The sequence below is a fragment of the Bison bison genome, unplaced genomic scaffold (assembly GCF_000754665.1).
Source record: "Bison bison bison isolate TAMUID 2011002044 unplaced genomic scaffold, Bison_UMD1.0 scf7180017859387, whole genome shotgun sequence".
NCBI classification, from domain to species: Eukaryota; Metazoa; Chordata; class Mammalia; order Artiodactyla; family Bovidae; genus Bison; species Bison bison.
The window spans coordinates 24,205-25,007 of NW_011489959.1; the positions used below are offsets into that span (position 1 = coordinate 24,205).

At 71.5% G+C, this 803-nt stretch overlaps 1 protein-coding gene across 1 annotated transcript in view; it reads left to right on the top strand.

Moving 5' to 3' along the window:
* Positions 1 to 803, top strand: part of PPP2R3B (protein phosphatase 2, regulatory subunit B'', beta) — a 28,867-nt gene that overhangs the window by 20,266 nt on the left and 7,798 nt on the right. Inside the window, exon 10 of the mRNA XM_010831087.1 lies at positions 650 to 736. Coding sequence (XP_010829389.1) covers positions 650 to 736 — 87 coding nt within the window. The remainder of the gene's footprint in view (positions 1 to 649; positions 737 to 803) is intronic.

An 803-nucleotide genomic window follows, 5' to 3' on the forward strand; every position in this document is an offset into this window, starting at 1 on the left:
GCAGGCCGAGGGCTCCTAAACACACAGGACGGGGTGGCGGCTGTCCTAGGGGACGGGACAGCCTACAGCGGGGTGGGTAGGGGCCGTCTCACAGGAGCAGGGGAGGGGACATCGTGGATGGGGACAGAGAGAGGGCGCCCTGGGTGGGGACGGGAGGGGGAGGGGGACAGGGGAGGGGGCGTCCTGTCCCAAGGCACTGCCGGTCTGGACCAGGGGGCCCTGTGCCCTGCCGGGCCTCCGTTTGCAGGGGCGGGGGGCGCTCTCTTGGCTTCGAGCTCATGCTCTTCTCCCGGCGGTTGGTCAGGTGCTTGCGGAAGGGCCGGAGCCGAGCTTTAGGCCGCGCTGTGTGGGCTGCCGGCCCCTGTGCTGCTGTCCCCGCCCCATCCAGCTCGAGGGCGGCCGAGGGCAGCTCCCGCTGTACTGGGTCCCCCTGGGATCCAGCGGGCCTCCTTCCCGACCCTCTGCCGTGTGCGGGGCGGCCGCCCTCTGCTGGCGGCTCGTGGTCCTGCAGCACACCGTCCCAAGTCCCTGGGGAGGCCACCCAGGGGGTCACCGGGCAGCCTGGCGCGCTCACACGTGGGCCTCCCGTGGAGCCCTGCAGCGCCCACATCACTGTGCAGGGCTGACGTGCCCCGTCCGTGCCCCGCAGGTTATCCAGAGGATCTTCTACACCGTCAACCGGTCCTGGTCGGGCAGGATCACGTGCGCCGAGCTGCGGAGGAGCACGTTCCTGCAGGTGCGCGCTATGGTCTCAGGATGGGGACAGTGACCCCTCCTCCACCCGCCTGTCGTCCCCCCCGCCC